General features: G+C 46.1%; 1 protein-coding gene across 2 annotated transcripts in view; it reads left to right on the top strand.

The window, feature by feature from the left end:
* The window catches only part of ndst1b (N-deacetylase/N-sulfotransferase (heparan glucosaminyl) 1b), a 213,140-nt gene that overhangs the window by 135,406 nt on the left and 55,261 nt on the right, over positions 1 to 22,473 (top strand). For both annotated transcript variants that reach the window (XM_063053048.1, XM_063053049.1), the window contains exons 4-6: positions 3,808 to 3,895; positions 5,135 to 5,289; positions 11,906 to 12,091. In XM_063053048.1, coding sequence (XP_062909118.1) covers positions 3,808 to 3,895; positions 5,135 to 5,289; positions 11,906 to 12,091 — 429 coding nt within the window. The remainder of the gene's footprint in view (positions 1 to 3,807; positions 3,896 to 5,134; positions 5,290 to 11,905; positions 12,092 to 22,473) is intronic.

Consider the following 22,473-nt stretch of genomic DNA (forward strand, 5'->3'; position numbering starts at 1 on the left):
AGGCCTTCTGAAAATCCAAATACACAGCACCCACTGCATTCCCTTTATCTATCCTACTTATCTATAGTTTCCTTTCTCCTGCCTCCCTCCTTTCTGAAAGAGCGGAGTGACATTTGTAATTTTCCAGATGTCTGGAACTATGCCAGAGTCCAGTGATTCTTGAAAGATCATTACCAATGCCTCCACAATCTCTAACGCTCCCTCTTTCAGAACCCTAGGGTGCAGTTCCTCTGGTCCGGGTGACTTATGTACCTTTAGGTCTTTCAGCTTTTTGAGCACCTTCTCCCTTGTAATAATAACTGCACTCACTTCTCTTCCTTCACACCCCTCAACACCTGGCACTCTGCTAGTGTCTTCCACAGTGAAGACTGATGCAAAATACTCATTTAGTTCATCAGCCATTTAGTATGGCCTTTAAAAACTGCCATCTCTCATGTCTTCATTATTATTTCTCCAGCCTCATTTTCTAGCAGTCCTCTATTCACACTCGTCTCTCATTTATTTTTTATGTACTTGAAAAAAGCTTTTTCAATCCACTTTGATATTGTTTGCTAGCTTGCTCTCATTTTTCATCTTTTCCCTCATAATGATTCTTTTAGTTGCTCTCTGTAGGTTTTGAAAAGCTTCCCAATCCTCTATCTTCTTGCTAATGTTTACTTTGTTGTATGTCCTACCTTTTGCTTTTACAATAGCTTTGACCTCCCTTGTCAGCCACAGTTGTACTATTTTGCCATTTAAGTATTTCTTTTGTTTTTGGAATACATCTAACCTGCATCTTCCTCTTTTTCCCAGAAACTCATGTTATTGCTGCTCTGATATCATCCCTGCCAGCATCTCTGTGCAATTTACTTTGGCCAATTCCTGTCTCATACCACTGTCATTTCCTTTACTCCACTGAAACACTGCTTCATCAGACTTTACTCTCTCCCTATTAAGTTCCAAGTTGAACCTTTACATTAAGTTCCCTAATCGCCTCTGGTTCATTACATAACACCCAATCCAGTATAGCTGATCCCCTAGCAGGCTCAACAACAAACTGCTCTAAAAAGCCATCTCTTAGGCATTCAACAAATTCACTCTCTTGAGATCCATTACCAACCTGATTTTCCCAATCGACCTGCATGTTAAAATTTCCCATGACTATTATAACATTGCCCTTTTGACATGCCTTTTCTATTTCTTAAATCAACCCACGTGGATTCAACATCTTCCGATCCTATGTCACATCTTTCTACTGATCTGATGCCATTCTGTACCAGCAGAGGCACGTCACCCCCTCTGCCTACCTTCCTGTCCCTCTGATACAATGTGTAACTTTGGACATTCAGCTCCCAACTACAACCATTTTTCGCCATGATTCAGTGATGGCCCCAACATCATACCTGGCAATCTGTAAAAGTGCAACAAGATCATCCACCTTATTTCCTATACTCCATGCATTGAGATATAACACTTTGAGTACTGTATTTTGCGATGTCACAGAAAGACAGCATCCATTATTAAGGACCTCCAGCACCCAGGGCATGCCCTTTTCTCACTGTCACCATCAGGTAGGAGGTACAGAAGCCTGAAGGCACACACTCAGCGATTCAGGAACAGCTTCTTCCCCTCTGCCATCTGATTCCTAAATGGACATTGAACCCCCGTGAACACTACCTCACTTTTTTAACATATTATTTCTGTTTTTGCACGTTTTTAATCTATTCAATATACGTATACTGTAATTGATTAACTTATTTATTTATTATTATTTTTTCCTTCTACAGGATGTATTGTATTGAACTGCTGCTGCTAAGTTAACAAATTTCACTACACATGCCGGTGATAATAAACCTGATTCTCAATCTGATTCCTGTTTGATTTCTGCATCGTTAATGCACTGATACTCACCATGCTGACTGCAATTATGTCCTGTCATCTGCCTGCCCTTCCTGACAGTCTGGCTGCATGCTATCCTTGCTTTTTTACCATCCATCCTATCCTGAGACCCTTCATTCCGGTTCCCACCCCCCTGCCAAATTAGTTTAAGCCCTCCCCAACGACTGTAACAAACCTGCCCATGAGAATATTGGTCTCCCTTGGGTTAGGTGCATTCTGTCTCTTTTGAACAGGTCATACCTCCCTCAGAAGAGATCCCAATGATCTAAGAACCTGCACCAGCTTCTCAGCCACTCATTTATTTTTGAGATTATCCTATTTCTACCCTCACTGACGCGTGGCACAGGCAGCAATCCAGAAATTACTACCCTGGAGGTCCTGCTTCTCAGCTTTGTGCCTAGATCTCTAAATGGTCTCTTCAGGACCTCTTTGCTTTTCCTTCCTGTGTCATTGGTACCAATATGTACCAAGAGATCCGGCTGCTCCCCCTCCCTCTCCAAAATGCAGTGGGCATGTTCTGAGATGTCCCTGACCTGGGCACCTGGAAGGCAACATACCATTTGGGTGTCCCGTTCATGTCCTCAAAATCTCATGTCCTGTCCTCTGATGATTGAGTCCCCTATCACTACCATTCTCCCCTCTCCTTCTTTCCCTTTGTACACCACGTACCCCTGTTCAGTGCCAGTAACTTGGTCACCGTGGCATTCCCCTGGGAGGTCATTCCCCACAGTATTCTCATTATTGAGGGGAATGGCCACAGGGGTGCTCTGCGCTAACTGCCTATTCACTGTCCCATTTCTCCTCCTGACAGTCACCCAGCTACTCGCCTCCTGCAATGTACTTCCCTGTAACTCTGATCGAGGATCTCCTCACCCTCCGGTACAAGCCAAAGGTCATCCAGCTGCTGCTCCAGATCCTTAACACGGTCTTCGAGGAGCTGCAGCTGGATGCACCATGCACATGTCGTTCCCTGTGAGACTCTGGGTCTCCCAGGACTCCAACATCTGGCATGAAGAACACACGACGGTCACTTAAACTCTACTGAGTACCCCTGTCACAGTGAGAAAAAGGGAAACTTACCCGGACAATTCACCCAGAGCAAATGCCTCTTCCGAGCCGAAGCCTCCTTTGAGCCAAAGTCTGACACTCCTATACTCTCCACTGACTCACTCCCAACAATGGCTCCTCTGCTTGTCCATCATCAGAGACCCCACCACCCAGGTCATGCTCTCTTCTCACTGCTGTCATCAGGAAGGAGGTACGGGAGTGTCAGGACTCACACCGCCAGGTTCAGCAACAGTCATTACCCCTCATCCATCAGGTTCTTGAACCAGAGAGAATAACTTCACTCACCCCATCACTGAACGGTTCCCACAGCCAGTGGACTCACTTTCAAGGGCTCTTCATGTTCTCAATATTTATTGTTTGTTTGTTTATTTACTATTTGCACAGTTGGTTGTTTTTTGCACATTGGTTGTTTGTCCATCTCGTTGGGTGTGGTTGTTCATTGATTCTATTGTGTTGTATGTCCACAAGGAAACGAATCTCAGGGTTGTATATGTACTTTGATAATAAATTTACTTTGAACTTTGAAAGCATCTGAACTAATGTCAGGGTCTGGGAGTATTGATGATGCACGTTACAGCTTTTTCAAACAGATCTGATCTGTATGAACAGTATGCAAGACAAGCTTTTCACTGTATCTCAGTACATGTGACAATAATAAACCAATTCCAAATGTCTCAGCCAGGAATTGCGACTGTTTATTCCCCTCCATAGATGCTGCCCGAGTTCCTCCAGCATTTTGTGAGTGTTGCTCTGGATCTCCAGCGTCTGCAGAATCTCTTGTGTTTGCAATTCTATTTGCAGCTGCTGATATTAATGTTCTCAGTGTGAGTAATTGAATATTGTTCATTGTGTTCTTCGTAGGCTCTGCTTGAAGCCCAGAATCAGCTTCGGGTCCATGTTCCGAACTTCACCTTCAATCTGGGCTTCTCTGGGAAGTTCTACTACACTGGTGGGTCTCACATCTGAACGCCGTTAGATGCAGCATGGTAGCAAAGTACTTAGTGCAAAGCTGCAAAGCTGCAGCACCAACCGTCAGTGACTGGGGTTGGCAAGCCGCCTTTTACTGGGCGTCTCTGGAAATGTGGTTCGTTAGCCCCTCACTGACAGCCGACTGGATTCCACGGCGATAAACCACCCCCCCCCCACTTTCCCCGACTTCGTACATCTAAGGTGTATATGACTTTGGTCCTGCCAGATCCATGAGATTGGGATGTCTCGCCCACCCAAACCATGGTTTGTGAGAATACTGTGTGATTTCCTGTCCTGCACGAAATAACAGATCGCACACTACATAAAGAAGTATATTTGTGAAGGTTAACTTAACCAAAGAGTTAGTAAATAAAAGGAAGAAAAAAAGCAAAAGGGCCCATTATAATTAAACAGTCAAATGTGCACAAGTTGGAGCTTAACATTCATCAATCTTTAATAGACCTCCATGCCTGGGCTCCATCGAATCCTACGACCGGTTCTTTCCAACGTCTTCTCACTTCATCTCCCGTTGAACAAAGACAAAGACCCACCATCGATTTCAGTCACAAAACCCCTCTCCCAGCCTTCTCCAGAACCACCTTCCCATCCCACTCTCCTGATTGGATGGCCCACATTCCTAAGCATCCCGTTATCTGCCACAGTAACCCAAACACTGCTTCTACAGAAAGACCATTACATGAAATAGCCTACAACATTAGCAGTAAAACCTTAACCAGGGCATTACATATGTATCGTTAAGGCAACACACACAAACTGCTCGAGTGTGTGTCGCTCAGATTTCCAGCAATCGCAGATTTTCTCTTGTTTGTATATATTTAAGGCAGAGGTTTATCGATCCTTGATTAGTCGGGTTTGAAAGGGTACAGGGAGAAGGCAAGAGATTGGAGCTGAGGGGGGGACATGGAAATGGCAGAGCAGACTCGATGGGCCAAAGGCCTAATTCAGCTCCTGTACTTCTTACAGGCAGTGGCAGGAATTGAACCAGGGTCACTGGCGATGCAATAGTGTTACACTAACCACTACACTGCCTTGTCTCCCAAAGGACTGTTTCTGTAATTGGTTAGTTTTTCCGAGATTTGAACTGACTTGGCGCGCCGCTCTGAGAGAGGCTTTACTTAAAGACGCTACGCAAATGTATATCGTTGCGTGTTGCGACTCCACTCGGAGCTCCGTTAACTGTGAGTCTACCTTTGTTCAGGAACTGACGAGGAGGACAAGGGGGACAACCTGCTGCTGTCCAACGTGAAGGAGTTCTGGTGGTTCCCGCACATGTGGAGCCACATGCAGCCCCACCTCTTCCACAACCAGTCCGTACTCATCGAACAAATGCTCCTCAACAAGCAGTTTGCAGTGGTGAGTTCAAACAGATCATCGAAAAGCACGCTGTTCCAGTTTCCCCAGTTGCAATGTAAAATTTGCAATTTAAATTCAGTGGACATTTTACTACCTACCCTCCTGTACCTAACATAGTGGCCACGGAGTGTATGTTGTAACACACGGTTATTTGAGTTACTGTTGCCTTCCTGTCAGCTTGAACCAGTCTGGCTATTCTCCTCTGACCTCCCTCATTAACACGGCGTTTTTGTCCACAGAACTGCCGCTCACTTGATGTTTTTTTGTTTTTCGCACCATTCCCTGTAAACTCTAGAGGCTGTCGTGTGTGAAAATCCCAGGAGATCAGCAGTTTCTGAGATACTCAAACCTCCCCATCTGGCACCAACAATCATTCCATGATCAAAGTCACTTAGATCACACTTCTTCCCCATTCTGATATTTGGTCTGAACAAAAACAGGCATACCTAATAAAGTGGCCATTGGGCATAAAAGGTGACGAGTGAAGACATCCAGCATGTTACTCTGATGAACTGATTGTTATCCTGTCCCCAACACCACTCTGAACTGAGGTTCAAAACCAGACTCTTCTGTCTCCCAGTTGATGGTGTATGGAAGGAGCTGCCGGAGGAAGGGGAATAGGTGGAAACAATTACAACATTTGGACGGGTAGGTGGGTTGGAAAGGTTGAGTGGTACAGTGCCTATAAAAAGTTTTCACCCCCCCCCCGGAAATTTTCATGTTTTATTGATTTACAACATTGAATCACAATGGATTTAATTTGTCTTGTTTGACACTGATCACCAGGAAAAGACTCTTTCATGTCAAAGTGAGAACAGATCTCTACAAAGTGATCGAAAATAGTTACAAATATAAAACACAAAATAATTAGTTGTATAGTTATTCTCCCCCTTCAAATCAGTATTTAATAGATGCACCTTTGGTAGCAATTACAGCCTTGAGCCTGTGTGGATAGGTCTCTATCAGCTTTGCACATCTGGACACTGCAATTTTTCCTCATTCTTCTTTACAAAACTGCTAAAGCTCTGTCAGATTGCATGGGGATCATGAGTGAACAGCCCTTTCAAAGTCCAGCCACAAATTCTCAATTGGATTGAGGTCTGGCCACTCCAGGATATTAACTTTGTTGTTTTTAAGCCATTCCTGTGTAGCTTTGGCTTTATGCTTGGGGGTTTTTGTCTTGCTGGAAAGCAAATCTTCTCCCAAGTCACAGTTCTCTTGCAGACTGCATCAGATTTTCCCCCAGGATTTCCCTGTATTTTGCTGCATTCATTTTACCCTCTACCTTCACAAGTCTTTCAGGGCCTGCTGCAGTGAAGCATCCCCACAGCATGATGCAGCCACCACCATGCCTCACGGTAGGGATGGTGTGTTTTTGATGATGTGCAGTGTTCAGCTTATGCCAAACATAGTGTTTACTCTGATGGCCAAAAAGATTAATTTTGGTGTTTCATCAGACCACAGAAGCTTTCTCCAGCTGACTTCAGAGTCTCCCACATGCCTTCTGGCAAACTTTAGCCGAGATTTCATGTGAATTTTTTTCAACAGTGGCTTTCCCTTTGCCACTCTCTCATAAAGCTGCGACTGGTGAAGCACCCGGTTAACAGTTGTTGTATCACAGTCTCTTCCACCTCAGCCACTGAAGCTGGTAACTCCTCCAGAGTTGTCACAGGTCTCTCGGTGGCCTCCCTCACTAGTCCCCTTCTTGCATATTCTTTCTATTTCTTGATGATTGGCTTTAACTGTACACCAAGGGACATTCAGTGACTTGGAAATTTTCTTGTATCTATCTCCTGACTTGTGCTGTTCAAGGAGTTGTTTGGAGTGTTTTTGTCTTCATTGTATAGTTTTTGCCAGGATACTGACTCACCAGCAGTTGGACCTTCCAGATACAGGAGTATTTTTACCACAATCAATTGAAACACTTTAACTGCACACAGGGGATCTCCATTTAACTAATTATGTGACTTCTAAAACCAATTGGCTGCACCAGCATTAATTAAGTGTGTCATATTAAAGGGGGTGAATACTTACGCAATCAATTACTATGTTTTATATTTCTAATTAATTTAGGTCACTTTGTAGAGATCTGTTTTCATGTTGACATGAAAGAGTCTTTTTCTGTTGATCAGTGTCAAAAAATAAACAAATTAATCCACTGTGATTCAACATTGTAAAATAACAGAAACTTCTAAGGGGGGGGTGAATACTTTTTATAGGCACTTTATACGGACAGACACAGGGTAATAATTAACAACAATAGGAATAACTTTATTGAGCACTTTTTATACAAGTTGTGGAATACAAAGTGCTTTACAGTGGAATAAAATTACCATAAAATATAGGAGCAGAACTTGGGCCATTTGGCTGAATGAGTCTGCTCTGGTAGTAGATCATGGCTAATCCATTCTTCCTCCCAGCTCCATTCTCCTGACGTTACCATAAAAACCCCTGACACCCTGACAAATCAAGAACCTATCAACCTCTGCCTTAAATACACCCAATGATTTGGCCTCCACAGCCGCCTGTGACAATGAATTCCACAGATTCACCACCCTCCGGCTAAAGAAATTTGTTCTCATCTCTATTCTAAATGGATACCCTCTATTTTGAGGCTGTGTCCTCTGGTCGTAGACTCTCTCACCATAGGAAGCAACCTCTCCACATCCTCTCTTTCAATGCCTTGCAACATTCGATAGGTTTCAATGAGATCCCCCTTCATTCAAAGTACATTTATTAAAGCTATAGATGTGAGCTACAGCATTCCGAACCAAATTGAATCCTTAGATCCGAATCCTGGAGCTGCTGAAATTGACCCCAAAGCCTTGGTCTCGGTTTATCACATAGCGGGGCAAATGGCCGCGAAGCTTGCAGACACAAAGTGATCAGCAGCCATAGCAGTCTCACAGCTTCTGCAGCAAGGAGAGCAGACTAAACTGGCTCGACCCTCGCCTCCTGTCCTGACACTCTGCCTTTTCAGTCCGCCTTGCCCGGCATTTAAATTGTCTAAGCACCGGGTTGTCCCTCACACTTGGAACCAGGCCCTGCCACTGCGACATGCTCCGGGCCACTCCCGGCTCATTCTCGACCTCTCCAAGTCGGCATGGCATTTAGGTGGATCAAACCTCGCACCAGGTTGAGGTGGACGGGCTCGAAACCAACTCCACTTCAACTTTTCTTCACTCCGCACTGATCCTCATCCATGGTCTTTCCATGACCTTGGTTATTCTTGGCAAATTATTGTACAGAAGTGGCTTGTCATTGCCTTCTTCTAGGCAGGTGACCCCAGCCATTATCAATACTCCTCAGGGATTGTCTCCCTGGTATCAGTGGTGGCATAACCAGGATCTGTGATCTGCACTGGCTGCTCATACGACCATCCACCACCTGATCCCATGGTTTCACGAGACCCTGATCGGGGGGGGGGGGCGGGGGGAGGCTAAGCAGGTGCTGCACCTTGTCCAAGAGTGAGTTCCAGCTAGCGGAGGGAAGAAGCGCCTAACCCTTCTATAGTAGAGTTGTATCTGCACCCCACCACCCATTCCTACATTACCACCTTAAACCATCTCCAGCACATATCCCTTCAACTGTGAAGCCAATGTGGTGTCCAAACAGTGATGGAAGATGTGGTATTCAGTCTGGTCTTTTTTCCCTTTTCAGATTCAGATTCTGATTTATTTATCTGAAATGTGTTTGCATTAACAACCAATCTGTTGCTTCATGATAGTTTATTAAGCATTGATAGAACGGGAACTGCAGTAGTGTGGCAGTTCCATTATTACAGCGTAGACAATCCGCAGTTTGATCATTTGATTCCAAACAATTGGTGTATTGATCATTACAGAATGTCTCTCTGGTGCTTCCTGCTCCCTCCCCCTTTTCCCAAACACGATTCCCCTCTCCCTGTCCCCCCCCCACTCTCAGTCCACAATAGAGACCCAGATCAGAATCAGCTTTATCATCACTCACATAGGTCATGAAATGTGTTTTTTTTTGCAGAAGCTGTACAGTACAATACATAAAATTACCACAAAACTGTGCAAAAATCCTAGGTAACCACCCAAACTATATAGTAGCAGACAATAATTGTTAAACTGCAAAGAAAATAATTAAACAGATCCAACAAACCCACCCAACTTCCCCCTCACCTGGTCTCACCTATCACTTCTCAGTGTCTCACTTCATCCCCCTCCCCCACCCACCCACCTTCCCCCTCACCTGGTCTCACCTATCACCTCCCAGTGTCTCACTTCAACCCCCCCCACCCACCCACCTTCCCCCTCACCTGGTCTCACCTATCACCTCCCAGTGTCTCACTTCATCCCCCTCCCCACCCACCCACCTTCCCCCTCACCTGGTCTCACCTATCACCTCCCAGTATCTCACTTCATCCCCCTCTCTCACCCACCCACCTTCCCCCTCACCTGGTCTCACCTATCACCTCCCAGTGTCTCACTTCATCCCCCTCCCCCACCCACCCACCTTCTCCCTCACCTGGTTGCCCTTCCTCCAGTTTTTAATCTACCTTCTGTCCCCTTCCTTCCCAGTTCTGATGAAGGGTCTCAGCCTGAAACATCGGCAGTTTACTCCTCTCCATAGATGCCGCCTGGCCTTCTGAGTTCCTCCAGCATTTTGTGTGTGTCGCTCCCATTCCTCTCTCCGACCCAGCCACCCACCCACTCAGGCCCACCGACACCCCCCCCCCCATTCTGCCACCTGGCCTCTCGCCTCCTGTGGGCAGTGGCAGAGTGGTCTGTTTAAACAGAACTGTTGCCTGAGAGAGTTAACCTGGTAGAGACGGGGAGAGAAGCCCTATGTAGTCGGCTCGTGTGGCGGGTTAGTCAGCATGAACCTTGGATCTCATTAACAGCTCGCTACTGAGAGGCAGCCGGGGAGAAGTGTGATCACAGAACTCAGCTTTTAGTCATTAGCACCCCCATCACTCTCTCTGTGGGCCCACTGCAGCCCTTTAACCCACGCGTTTGCAGAGTCCAGTCCTAACGTTCCGGCAAGCTCGTTTTCCTGGAGGATGTTTCCCATAGGGGGAGAGTCTAGCACCAGAGGGAACAAACTCAGAATAGAGGGGCATCCTCTTAAATTGGAAATGAGGAGGAATTTCTTTACCAGAGAGTGGTGAATCTGTGGAATTTGTTGCCAATGTGGAGGCCAAGAAATTGGATATATTTAAAGCAGAGATTGATAGGTTCTTGACTCGTCAAGGGTGTCAAAAGCTGAAGGGAGAAGGCAGGAATTTGGGGTTGAGAGGGATAATAAGTCAGCCATGATGGGATGTTGGAGCAGTCTCCATGGCTGAATGGGCTAATTCTGCTCCTGTGACTTCTGGTCTAAAGATTAAAGATTAGCTTTACTTGTCACTGGTACATCAAAACATTGAAACACACAGTGAAATGAATCACAGTTGTGCTGGGGGCGGCTTACAAGTGTCTCCACACTTCGGTACCAACATAGACAGCCTGCCCACAGCTTACTGACCCTTGCCCAGTACGTCTTCAGGTGCCAACATAGACAGCCTGCCCACAGCTTACTGACCCTTGCCCAGTACGTCTTCAGGTGCCAACATAGACAGCCTGCCCATAGCTTACTGACCCTTGCCCAGTACGTCTTCAGGTGCCAACAAAGACAGCCTGCCCATAGCTTACTGACCCTTGCCCAGTACGTCTTCAGGTGCCAACATAGACAGCCTGCCCACAGCTTACTGACCCTTGCCCAGTACGTCTTCAGGTGCCAACATAGACAGCCTGCCCATAGTTTGCGAAGCCTTGCCCAGTACGTCTTCAGGTGCCAACATAGATAGCCTGCCCACAGCTTACTGACCCTTGCCCAGTACGTCTTCAGGTGCCAACATAGACAGCCTGCCCACAGCTTACTGACCCTTGCCCAGTACGTCTTCAGGTGCCAACAAAGACAGCCTGCCCATAGCTTACGAAGCCTTGCCCAGTACGTCTTCAGGTACCAACATAGACAGATAGCCTGCCCACAGCTTACTGACCCTTGCCCAGTACGTGTTTGGAATGTGGGAGCAGACCGGAGCGCCCAGAGGAATCCCACACAGTCAGAAGGAGAACGTGCAAACTCCTTACAGACAGTGCCAGGAATTGAACCCTGATCTTACCACTGGCGCTGTAAAGCGTTACGCTAACCGTGACACTAACATGACGCCCCACTGTTGCCTTTCCAACGGTAAGGGCACCAATCTTTTTAATGCACAATTTTCCTAAACCCAGTTTTTTAAAATTGTTTTTATCGATTCTTACTGATGACATGATATCGTAGCGGATTATGCGATGCTTTGGAACACCAGCAATTTACAACACCAATAAATTCCTGCCAGTGGGAGAGGTGGATACATTAGGGACATTTAAGAGACTCTTAGATCGGCCCATGGATGATAGAAAATCGGAGGGCTATGTGGGAGGGAAGGGTCAGATTGATCTTAGAATCAGTTAAAAGTTTGGCACAACATTGTGGGCCGAGGGCCTGTATTGTGCTTTATGTTCTCTGTTATGGAGACCTACATTTGGAAGACCATGCCAGATTAATTTGGAATCTTTGCCTCACTTTGAAGACCACTTACAAATCTCTTTCTGTCTGGCAGGAGCATGGAATCCCCACGGACATGGGCTACGCGGTGGCACCTCACCACTCTGGGGTGTACCCCGTCCACCTGCAGCTGTACGAGGCTTGGAAGCAGGTGTGGGGGATGAAGGTGACGAGTACAGAGGAGTACCCCCACCTGAAGCCAGCCCGTTACCGACGGGGCTTCAAACACAACGGCATCATGGTAGGCCGGGGTTCATCACAGTCACATACCGTTGCGGCTGGGGATGGGGTGTATCTCCATGGTAGGCCAGGGTTCACCACAATCACGTACCGTTGGGGATGGGGTGTATCTCCATGGTAGGCCGGGGTTCACCACAATCACGTACCGTTGGGGATGGGGTGTATCTCCATGGTAGGCCGGGGTTCATCACAGTCACTACCGTTGGGGATGGGGTGTATCTCCATGGTAGGCCGGGGTTCACCACAATCACGTACCGTTGGGGATGGGGTGTATCTCCATGGTAGGCCGGGGTTCACCACAATCACGTACCGTTGGGGATGGGGTGTATCTCCATGGTAGGCCGGGGTTCACCACAATCACGTACCGTTGGGGATGGGGTGTATCTCCATGGTAGGCCGGGGTTCACCACAATCACGTACCGTTGGGGATGGGGTGTATCTCCATGGTAGGCCGGGGTTCATCACAGTCACATACCGTTGGGGATGGGGTGTATCTCCATGGTAGGCCAGGGTTCACCACAATCACGTACCGTTGGGGATGGGGTGTATCTCCATGGTAGGCCGGGGTTCACCACAATCACGTACCGTTGGGGATGGGGTGTATCTCCATGGTAGGCCGGGGTTCACCACAATCACGTACCGTTGGGGATGGGGTGTATCTCCATGGTAGGCCGGGGTTCATCACAGTCACATACCGTTGCGGCTGGGGATGGGGTGTATCTCCATGGTAGGCCAGGGTTCATCACAATCACGTACCGTTGGGGATGGGGTGTATCTCCATGGTAGGCCAGCATCAGTCACAACTGCTAACCATTCTGGTCATAAGACATTGGAGCAGAATTTGGCCATTTGGCCCATCGAGTCTGCTCTGATTCATTATCCTTCTCAACCCCATTCTCCTGCCTTCTCCCTGTAACCTTTGATGCCCTGACTAACTTTAAATATACCCAATGACTTGCAATCCACAGCTATCTGTCTCCACCATTCTCCTCATCTCTGTTCTAAAGGGATGTCCTTCTATTCTGAGGCTGTGCCCTCTGGTCCTAGCCTCCCCCAATCGTTGCTCAATACTTATTGCTGTTTTTTCCACTTTTGCATGTGCAGTTTGTTGTCTTTTGCACATTGGTTGTTTGTTCGTCCAGTCTTTTGCTGATTCTATTGTGTTTCTTGGATTTACTGTGTACTTTTCCCCCTGCTGTACTCACTTTCACCCATAGCTGTGGTCGAGTACAGCTCCAACACCATATACAAGTTTTCTGATGGCACCCCACTGTTGTGGGCCAAATCAGTGTACAGGAGGGAGATTGAAAAATTAGCTGAGTGGTGTCATAACAACAGCCTCTCCCTCAATGTCAGCAAGACCAAGGAACTGATTGTAGGCTTCAGGAGAGGGAAACCAGAGGTCCATGAGCCAGGCCCTATAACTGGATCAGAGGTGGAGAGGGTCAGTAACTTTAAATTCCTGGGTGACACTATCTCAGAGGAACTGTCCTGAACCCATCAGATAAACGTAATTGCAAAGAAAGCGCAACAGTACCTCGACTTTCTCAGGAGGCTGCAGAGATTCAGCATGACATTAAAAACTTTTACAAACTTCTACAGGAGTGTAGTGTATAGTGTGTTGACTGGCTATATTATGGCCTGGTAGAGAATCACCAATGCTTTTGAATGGAAAATTCTACAAAAAGGTAGTGGATTTGGCCCAGGACATCAGGGGTAAAGCCCTCACCACCACTGAGCACATCCACATGAAACTTCGCCATAGAAAAGCAGCATCCATCATCAAAACTCCTCACCACCCAGGCCATTCTCTCTTCTCGCTGCTGCCATCAAGTAGAAGATACAGGAGCCTCAGGACTCACACCACCAGGTTCAGGAGCAATTACTACCCCTCAACCATCAGGCTCTTAAACAAAAGAGGATAGCTACATTCATTCTACTTATGGTATTCTCACAATTATCTCACTTTAAGGACTCTTTGTCTTGTTATTTCATGCTCTTATTTATTGCTACAGTGTCTATAAAAAGTATTCACCCCCTTGAAAGTTTTGTTGTTTTATAATATTGAATCGTAGTGGACTGAATTTGCTTTTTTGACATTGATCAACAGAAAAAGATTCTTTCGTGTCAAAGTGAAAACGGATTCTATAAAGCGATCTAAATTAGTTACAAATGTAAAACACAGAGTAATTGATTGCCTAAGTATTCATCCCTTTCAGGCCAGTATTTAGTAGATGCACCTTTGGCAGTAATTACAGCCTTGAGTCTGTGTGGATAGGTCTCTATCAGCTTTGCACATCTGGACACTGAAATTTTTCCCCCATTCTTCTTTACCAAACTGCTCAAGCTCTGTCAGATTGCATGAGGATCGTGAGTGAACAGCCCTTTTCAAGTCCAGCCACAAATCCTCAATTGGATTGAGGTCTGGACTCTGACTTGGCCACTTCAGACGTTGACTTTGTTGTTTTTAAGCCATTCCTGTGTAGCTTTGGCTTTATGCTTGGGGTTTTTGTCTTGCTGGAAAACAAAACGTCTCCCAAGTCATAGTTCTCTTACAGACTGCATTAGGTTTTCCCTGTATTTTGCTGCATTCATTTTACTCTCTACCTTCAGAAGCCTTCCAGGGCCTGCTGCAGTGAAGCGTCCCCACAGCATGATGCAGCCACCACCATGCTTCACGGTAGGGATGGTGTGTTTTTGATGATGTGCAGTGTTTGGTTTACGCCAAACATAGCGTTTAGTCTGATGGTCAAAAAGCTCAATTTTGGTTTGATCAGACCATAGGACATTTCTCCAGTTGACTTCAAAGTCTCCCACATGCCTTCTGGCAAACTGTAGCTGAGATTTCATGTCAGTTTTTTTCAACAGTGGCTTTCTGTTTGCCACTCTCCCATAAAGCCGTGACTGGTGAAGCACCCGGGCGACAGTTGTTGTATGTGCCATCTAGGGTTGGCAACTGTCCCGTATTAGCCGGGACATCCCGTATATTGGGCTAAATTGGTTTGTCCCATAAGGGACCGCCCTTGTCCCATATTTCCCCCGCTAAGGTAGAGCGTTCCTATGAAACCTTTCGTGCCAAAATGGCGTAAAGCGAAGAAGCAATTACCATTAATTTATATGGGAAAAATTTTTGAGTGTTCCCAGACCCAAAAAATAACCTACCAAATCATACCAAATAACACATGAAACCTAAAATAACACTAACATATAGTAAAAGCAGGAATGATATGATAAATACACAGCCTATATAAAGTAGAAATAATGTACGTACAGAGTAATTTCACTGAACAGAATCGCCAAAACCGATTTGTAGAAAAAAAAATCAGCACGTACACACATGCGCACACAGGTGCCCGCGTAAGGCTTCATGGTCATGGTAGTCTTTTTCAGGGTAAACACAAGTGTCCTGTATTTGACTGCTACTTTTGTCCCTTATTTGGAAGTGAGAAATTTGGCAACCCTAGTGCAATCTCTCCCATCTCAGCCACTGAAGCTTGTAACTCCTCCAGAGTTGTCATAGGTCTCCTGGTGGCCTCCCTCACTAGTCCCCTTCTTGCACGGTCACTCAGTTTTTGAGGACGGCCTGCTCTGGGCAGATTTACAGCTGTGCCATATTCTTTCCATTTCTTGATAATTGACTTAACTGTACTCCAAGGGATATTCAGTGACTTGAAAATTTTTTTGTATCCATCTCCTGACTTGTGCTTTTCAATAAACTTTTTGTGGAGCTGCTTGGAGTGTGCCTTTGTCTTCATGGTGTAGTTTTTGCCAGGATACTGACTCACAAACAGTTGGACCTTCCAGATACAGGTGTATTTTCACTAAAATCAATTGAAACACCTTGACTGCACACAGTGATCTCCATTTAACTAATTATGTGACTTCTAAAACCAATTGGCTGCTCCAGTGATGATTTGGTGTGTTATATTGAAGGGGAGGTCAATGTTTATGCAATCAACTATTTTGTGTTTTACGTTTGTAATTAATTTAGATCATTTTGTAGAGATCTGTTTTCACATAGACACGAAAGAGTCTTTTTCTGTTGATCAGTGTCAAGAAAAGCCAAATTAAATCCATTGTGATTCAATGTTGTAAAACAATAAAACTTGAAAACATCGGCGGGGGGGGGGGAAGGACACATTTTATAGGCACTGCATTTATTTATATTTGCATTTGCGCTATTTGTTGTCTTCTCTGTTCTACTTGATCTTTGATTGATCCCATTACTGTTCTATAGATTTGCTAAGTATGCCTGTAGGAAAAACAGTCTCAGGGTTGTATGTGGTGACATGTATGTACTCTGATAATAAAATTTAATTTGCCTTTGTATGCCTGCAAGAAAATAAGTTTCAAGGTTATATATAGTGACAGTGGTAGGCTGTGTTCTGTCATAACTGTGCCTTGTTCCAGTCACCGTTACAGAGAGGCGTGTTACACTATCTAAGGCTGGGGGCAAGTTTGAGGAATCAAAGCCTATAGGGGTAGTAGGAATCTGAGGGTAACTTTTTCACCCACAGGTAGGAGAGGGAGGTACAGCAACAATATTTTTTTTAAATTAGAGATACAGCACAATAGGGCCTAACGAGGCCCTCCTACCCAATTACACCCCTGTGACCAGTTTAACTTACCAACCTGTACTACCCATACTGGTGCCAATGTAGCGTGCCCACAACTTGCTCACCCTAGCCAGTACATCTTTGGAATGTGGGAGGAAACCGGAGCACCCGGAGGAAACCCACACGGTCACGGAGAGAACGTACAGACAGTGATGATTGAACCCGGGTCCGTGATACTGTAATAGTGTATGTTTATTTGCTTGTTTGGCGTCACTTCCAGTACTCAAATGTGAAGGGGAACAAAATAATCGCTACTCCGGATCCGATGCAGCACAAAGAATATACAAAAGATAATGAGCACAACAATAAATATAAATACATAAGATAGCTTATATACTGTACATAGATCGATTATATGTCCACTGTGTTAAATGCTCACAAAAGAGATTGAGTTACGAGTTCAAGAACATGGCAGCCCCATAGGAAACAGGGGGTGTGAAAGGGGCGACTGTTTCAGGGGTCTGAATGTAGCAGAGAAGAAACATACAAAACCTACAGCACAATACAGGCCCTTCGGCCCACAATCCTGTGCCAAACATGTACTTACTTTAGAAATTACCTAGGGTTACCCATAGCCCTCTATTTTTCTAAGCTCCACGTACCTATCCAGGAGTCTCTTAAAAGATCCTATTGTATCTGCCTCCACCACTGTCGCTGGCAGCCTATCCCACGCACTCACCACTCTCTGCGTAAAAAACTTACCCCTGACATCTCCTCTGTACCTACTTCCAAGCACCTTAAAATTCTGCCCTCACATGTTAGCCATTTCAGCTCTGGGAAAAAGCCTCTGACTATCCACACAATCAATGCCTGTCAACATCTTATACACCTCTAACAGGTCACCTCTCATCCTCCGTCGCTCCAAGGAGAAAAGGCCGAGTTCACTCAACCTATTCTCATAAGGCATGCTCCCCAATCTAGGCAACATCCTTGTAATTCTCCTCTGCACCCTTTCTTTGGTTTCCACATCCTTCCTGTAGTGAGGCGACCAGAACTGAGCACAGTACTCCAAGTGGGGTCTGACCAGGGTCCTATATAGCTGTAACATTACCTCTCAGCTCTTAAACTCATTCCCATGGTTGATGAAGGCCAATACACTGTATGCCTTCTTAACCACAGAGTCAACCTGCGCAGCTGCTTTGAGTGTCCTATGGACACAGACCCCAAGATCCCTCTGATCCTCCACACTGTCGAGAGTCTTACCATTAATAGTATATTCTGCCATCATATTTGACATACCAAAATGAACCACCTCATACTTATCTGGGTTGAACTCCATCTGCCACTTCTCAGCCCAGTTTTGCATCCTATCAATGTCCCACTACAACCTCTGACAGCCCTCCACACTATCCACAACACCCCCAACCTTTGTGCTATCAGCAAATTTACTAACTCATCCCTCTACTTCCTCATCCAGGTCATTTATAAAAATCACAAGGATTAGCGATCCCAGAACAGATCCCTGAGGCACACCACTGGTCACCGACCTCCATGCAGAATATGACGGTCTACAACCACTCTTTGCCTTCTGTGGGCAAGTCGGTTCTGGATCCACAAAGCAATGTCCCATTGGATCCCATGCCTCCTTACTTTCTCAATAAGCATTGCATGGGGTACCTTATCAAATGCCTTGCTGAAATCCATATACATTACATCTACTGCTCTTCCTTCATCAATGTGTTTAGTCACATCCTCAAAAAATTCAGTCAGGCTCGTGAGGCATGACCTGCCCTTGACAAAGCCGTGCACACTATTCCTAATCATATTATGCCTCTCCAAATATTCATAAATCCTGCCTCTAATGATCTTCTCCATCAACTTACCATCCACTGAAGTAAAACTCACTGGTCTATAATTTCCTGGGCTATCTCTATTCTGTTTCTTGAATAAGGGAACAACATCCCCAACTCTCCAATCCTCCGGAGCCTCTCCCGTCCTCATTGATGATGCAAAGATCATTGCCAGAGGCTCAGTAATCTCCCCCCTCACTTCCCACAGTAGCCTGGGGGTACATCTTGTACAGTCCCAGTGACTTATCCAACTTGATGCTTTCCAAAAGCTCCAGCACATCCTCTTTCTTAATATCTATATTCTCAAGCTTTTCAGTCCGCTGTAAGTCATCCATACAATCGCCAAGATCCTCTTCCGTAGCGAATACTGAAGCAAAGTATTCATTAAATATCTCTGCTATTTCCTCCAGTTCCATACACACTTTTCCACTGTCACACTTGATAGGTCCTATTCTCTCACATCGTATCCTCTTGCTCTTCACATACTTGTGAAATGCCTTGGGGTTTTCCTTAATCCTGCCTGCCAAGGCCTTCTCATGGCCCCTTCTGGCTCTCCTAATTTCCTTCTGAAGCTGCTTCCTATTAGCCTTATAACCTTCTAGATCTCTAACATTACCTAGCTCTCTGAACCTTTCGTAAGCTTTTCTTTTCTTCTTGACTAGACTTACAAAGGCCTTTGTGCACCACGGTTCCTGTACCCTACCATCCTTTCCCGGTCTCATTGGAGCGTATCTGTGCAGAACTCCACACAAATATCCCCTGAACATTTGCCATATTTCTTCCGTACCTTTCCTTGAGAATATCTGTTCCCAATTTAAGGTTCCAAGTTCCTGCCTGATAGCCTCATAATTCCCTTTACTCCAATTAAACGCTTACCTAACTTGTCTGTTCCTATCCCTCTCCAATGCTATGGTAAAAGAGATAGAATTGTGATCACTTTCTCTAAAATGCTCTCCCACTGAGAGATCTGACACCTGACCAGGTTCATTTCCCAATACCAGATCAAGTACAGCCTCTCCTCCTGTAGGCTTATCTACATGTTGTGTCAAGAAACCTTCCTGAACACACCTAACAAACTCCACCCCATCTAAACCCCTTGCTCTAGGGAGTTGCCAATCGATATTTGGGAAATTAAAATCTCCCATCACGACAACCCTGTTATTATTACACCTTTCCGGGATCTGGTTCCCTATCTGCTCCTCGATATCCCTGTTACTATTGGGCGGCCTATAAAAAACACCCAGTAGAGTTATTGACCCCTTCCTGTTCCTAATCTCCACCCACAGAGACTCCGTAGACAATCCCTCCATGGCGTCACCTTTTCTGCAGCCGTGACACTATCTCTGATCAACAGTGCCATGCCCCCACCTCTTTTGCCTCCCTCCCTGTCCTTTCTGAAATATCTAAAACCCGGCACTTGAGGTAACTATTCCTGCCCCTGAGCCACCCAAGTTTCTATAATGGCCACTACATCATAGCTCCAAGTACCAATCCACACTCTAAGCTCATCCACTTTGTTCACAATACTCCTTGCGTTAAAATAGACACATCTCAAACCGTTGGTCTGAGCGCGTCCCTTCTCTATCACCTGCCTATCCTCCCTCACACACTGTCTACAGGCTTTCTCTATTTGTGAGCCAGCCACCTCTTCCCCAGTCTCTACAGTCCCAACCCCCCAACAATTCCAGTTTAAACTCTCCCCAGTAGCCTTAGCAAACCTCCCCGCCAGGATATTGGTTCCCCCTGGGATTCAAGTGCAACCCGTCTTTTTCGTACAGGTCACACCTGCCCCAAAAGAGGTCCGAATGATCCAGAAATCTGAATCCCTGCCCCCTGCTGCAATCCCTCAGCCACGCATTTATCCTCCACCTCATTCTATTCCTATACTCACTGTCGTGTGATACAGGCAGTAATCCTGAGATTACTACATTTGCAGTCCTGCTTCTCAACTTACTTCCTAACTCCCTAAAGTCTTTTTTCAGGACCTCTTCCCTTTTCCTACCTATGTCATTAGTACCAATATGTACCACGACCTCTGGCTGTTCTCCCTCCCACTGCAGGATATCGTGGACGCGATCAGAAACATCCTGGACCCTGGCACCTTGGAGGCAAACTACCACCTGTATTTCTTTCCTGCGTCCACAGAATCACCTGTCTGACCACCTAACTATCGAGTCCCCTATCACTGCTACTATCCTCTTCCTTTCCCTACCCTTTTGAGCCACAGGTCCAGACTCTGTGCCAGAGGCACGGCCACTGTCGCTTCCCCCAGGTAGGCTGTGCCCCCCAACAGTACTCAAACAGGAGTACTTATTGTCAAGGGGTACAGCCACCGGGGTACTCTCTATTACCTGACTCTTCCCCTTCCCCCTCCTGACTGTTACCCACTTGTCTGTCTCCCATGGCCCCGGTGTGACCACCTGTCTGTAACTCCTCTCTATCACCTCCCTGACCAGATGAAGGTCATTGAGCTGCATCTCCAGTTCCCTAACGCAGTCCCTTAGGAGCTGCAGCTCGACACACCGGGTGCAGATATGGCCGTCCAGGAGGCTGGGAGACTCCAAGACCTCTCACATCTGACACCGAGCACAGAACACTGGCCTCACACACATACTTCCTTTCCGCAAAGTGGTGATAGAGGATTCGTTAGTCAGGGGAATGGACAGGAGTCTCTGCGGGCAAGAACAACATTCCCAGATGGTATGTTGCCTCCCAGGTGCCAGGACCTGGGACATCTCGGATCAAGTCCTCCGCATTCTTAAGTGGAAAGGTGAACAGCCAGAGGTCGTGGTTCATGTAGGTACCAATGACATGGGTAGGACGAGTGACGAGATTCTGCACAGGGAGTTAGGCGCTAAGTTTAAGGGCAGGATGTCCACCGATTTGATCGCAGGATTGCTACACGTACCATGCGCTAGTGAGGCCAGAACTAGGAAGGTTATACAGTTTAAATCATGGCTAAGGAGTTAATGTAGGAGGGAGGGCATAAGGGTTTTGGATCATTGAGCTCTCTTCCAGGGAAGGTGGGACCTGTACGGAAGGGACGGTTTGCACCTGAACTGGAGGGGGACTAATATCCTAGCAGGAAGGTTTGTTAACGCTGCATGGTGGGATTTAAGCTAGAGTTGTAGGGGGATGGGAACCAGAGTGCCAGAGCAGTTGGTGGAGAGATTGTGGAGGCAGATGTTGGTAAGGCCTGAGACAAAGTCAGGAATGAAAAGGTTGGGCATGGTGCAGCTAGTGTCCTGAGCTGCGTGTATTCCAATGAAAAAAGTAGAGTAGGAAAGGCGGATGAGCTCAGGGCATGGATCAACACCTGCTCTAGTGATATTGTAGCCATTAGTGAGACTTGCTTGCAGAAGGGACAGGATTGGCAGCTCAGTATTCCAGGGGTCCGTTGTTTCAGTCAAAACAAAGTGGAGGGATTAAAGGTTGGATTTACTGGTCAGGGAAAATGTCACAGGAGTGCTCCGTCAGGACAGACTGGGGGACTCTTCTAGTGAGGCGTAATGGATGGAACTGAGAAATAAGAAAGGTATGTCCACTTAAATGAGGCTCTATTACAGACCACCCAACAGTCCTAGCAATTTAGAGGAACAAATTAGTAAAGAGATCGCAGACTGTTGCAAGAAACATAAGTTTGTTACAGTAGGTGATTTTAACTTTTCACATATTGGCTGGGACTACCATATTGTAAAAAGGACTAGATGGGATAGAGTTTGACAAAGTGTTCAGGAAAGTTTCCTTCGTCAGTTTGCAGAAGTCCCAATGAGAGAGCGTGCGATACTGGATCTGCTATTAGGGAATGAGACAGGGCAGGTGACAGAAGTTTGTGTAGGGGAACGCTTTGCATCCAGCAACAGTGATGCCATTAGTTTCAAAGTAAGTATGCAAAAAGATAGGTCTGGTCAGCAGGTTCAAATTCTACGTTGGAGAAAGGCCAATTTTGATGGTATCAGAAATAATCTGGCAAGTGT

The sequence above is a fragment of the Mobula hypostoma genome, chromosome 7 (genome assembly GCF_963921235.1).
Source record: "Mobula hypostoma chromosome 7, sMobHyp1.1, whole genome shotgun sequence".
NCBI lineage: Eukaryota > Metazoa > Chordata > Chondrichthyes > Myliobatiformes > Myliobatidae > Mobula > Mobula hypostoma.